The sequence below is a fragment of the Penaeus chinensis genome, chromosome 29 (genome assembly GCF_019202785.1).
Source record: "Penaeus chinensis breed Huanghai No. 1 chromosome 29, ASM1920278v2, whole genome shotgun sequence".
Taxonomy (NCBI): Eukaryota; Metazoa; Arthropoda; class Malacostraca; order Decapoda; family Penaeidae; genus Penaeus; species Penaeus chinensis.
In genome coordinates, this window is record NC_061847.1 from 6,019,857 (window position 1) to 6,022,356 (window position 2,500).

At 36.4% G+C, this 2,500-nt stretch overlaps 1 protein-coding gene across 1 annotated transcript in view; it reads right to left on the bottom strand.

The window, feature by feature from the left end:
• Nucleotides 1-2,500, bottom strand: part of LOC125040634 (heart- and neural crest derivatives-expressed protein 1-like) — a 12,821-nt gene that overhangs the window by 2,246 nt on the left and 8,075 nt on the right. Inside the window, exon 2 of the mRNA XM_047635293.1 lies at nt 1-75. This exon is cut by the window's left edge and continues 2,246 nt beyond it. Coding sequence (XP_047491249.1) covers nt 1-75 — 75 coding nt within the window. The remainder of the gene's footprint in view (nt 76-2,500) is intronic.

Sequence of the window (2,500 nt, forward strand, 5' to 3'; positions counted from 1 at the left end):
CGAGGTGGCAGAGGCGACGCTGCCCTGGGCGGCTCCCGTGGGCGTGGTGGGCTCCGTCTCCATGTCACTCTCGTCCTGCGGGGGAAAGGGGAAGGAAGTGAGGATCATTGGGCTCTCTTATTGGCGGCGGGTCTGCTGGGCTGAAGGAGGACGTCGAGTCATCTCTACGGAAGTGAAGAAAGACCAAAAAAAATAAAATAAAAAAGGAAAATCTAAATCAAAATGCTTAAAAAACCTGAAGAGAACTTCGAAACAGTTTGTAATCCATACACTTTTTTTTTTATTATTCTTTAAATTACTCAGTCCTGACAAGCAAAACACCATACTACCCCCCCTCCCCCCACACACACACACACACACACACAACAGACCAAACCTCAAAGAAACAAACACTCCCAAATGAAACAACAACAACAAAAACAAAATAAACCCGCCACACGATAACAAAAGCAACGAAAGTGAAGTCAAGCACGAAGTCAACAAACGCAAAGATTCGCCGATAGATAGGCCACAAAAATAGACAGTCTACAAAAGTCGTCCTCAAAGGGATACGCCAACTCGCGCGGAACAGCAAACGCTACGGAGAAAGCGGCCATAGCGAGACGAGGCCGATAAAAGAGAGAAGAGAGAAAAGGTGGGATAATAACAAAGAACGATGAAGATAAAAAGGAAATAAAATAAAAATAAAGACGAGTCACACAAGACGAAGACGAGAAAAGAAAGAAGAGAGAAAATAAGGGATAATAACATGGAACGATGAAGATAAAAAGGAAATAAAATAAAAAGAAAGACGAGTCACACAAGACGAAGACGAGCAAAGAAAGAAGAGAGAAAATTAAGGATTAAATACAATACGATAAAGATGAAAATGGAAGAAATAAATAAAAAGAAAGACGAGTCACACAAGACGAAGACGAGAAAAGAAAGAAAAGAGAAAATAAGGGATAATAACATAGAACGATGAAGATAAAAAGAAAAGAAGAAGAGAAAGACGAGTCACACAAAACGAAGACGAGAAAAGAAAGAAGAAAGAAAATAAAGGATTAAATACAATACGATAAAGATGAAAATGGAAGAAATAAATAAAAAGAAAGACGAGTCAGACAAGACGGAGACGAGAAAAGAAGAAAAAAAAATAGATATTAATAGCACGATGAAGATAAAAAGGAAAGAAAAAGAGAAAAACGAATCACGCAAGACGAAGACGATAAGAGAAAGAAGAGAGAAAAGAAAGGATAATAACATAGAACGATGACGAAGACGAGAAAGAAAGAAAGAAAGAGACAAAAGAGGATAACAATAAGACGATGAAGATAAAAGAAAAAAAAAACAAAAAGAAAAGAAAAATGAAGACGAAAATTTAAAAAAAACGAAAACGATGAAGAGAAAAATGAAAAATAAAAACAAATCACACAAAACGAAGATAAAAAAAGACAAACACACAAGAAAATAATAGAAAAAGAAATAAAAACACGACGATGAAGAAAAAGGAAATAAAGTGAAAACCAACACACAAGACAACGAAATAATACAAAGAAAATAAGAAGAAAGAAAGAGAAAAGAAAAGAAAGCAGTGAAAAAAAGAAAGAAGAAAAAGAATAGAAAAAGAAAAGAAAGAAAAAAAAAAGCATAATAATCGCACACCTATTAGATAGATAGATAGATAGAGAGAGAGAGAGAGAGAGAGAGAGAGTGAGAGAGAGAGAGAGAGAGAGAAAGAGAGAGAGAGAGAGAGAGAGAGAGAGAGAGAGAGAGAGAGAGAGAGAGAGAGAGAGAGAGAGAGAGAGAGAGAGAGAGAGAATGAGAGAGAGAGAGAGAGAGAGAGAGAGAGAGAGAGAGAGGGGGGGGGGGGGGGGGGGGGATTCGAGAAAGAGAAACAGAAAAACCTAGCAAATTATGGACTTCGTGTGCGGGAGACAAAGATTCAGAGAAAGAGAAGAAGACAGAGAGAAAGATTCGAACAGACAGACAGAGACAGGCTGGAAAATACTTCTAAGAAATCACGCTGCATTTCTCAGAGAAACCTGTAGGTGTTCCCGACGCGACGGACAGGTAGATAGATAGATAGATAGATAGATAGATAGATAGATAGATAGATAGATAGATAGATAGATAGATTGATTGATAGATAGATAGATAGATAGATAGATAGATAGATAGATAGATAGATAGAGAGAGAGAGAGAGAGATAGAGAGAGAGAGGAAGAGAGAGAGAGAGAGAATACAAAATTAAAAATGACATTAAACTCAACCAAGTAAAATGAAAATTGGAAATAAAAACAAACGTAATAACACGACACAAAACAACGAAAAAAATTCCCATTCACCTAAGACTGCTGAACGACATTAAGCAATAACATGAAATAAAACAATAAACAAACATGAAACAATAACACACATAACATAAATAACAATAACATGAGACAAAACACTAGCACAGACGACATAAATAACATAAACAACATCACAAAATAACAAAACAATAACTAAAACACAGTCC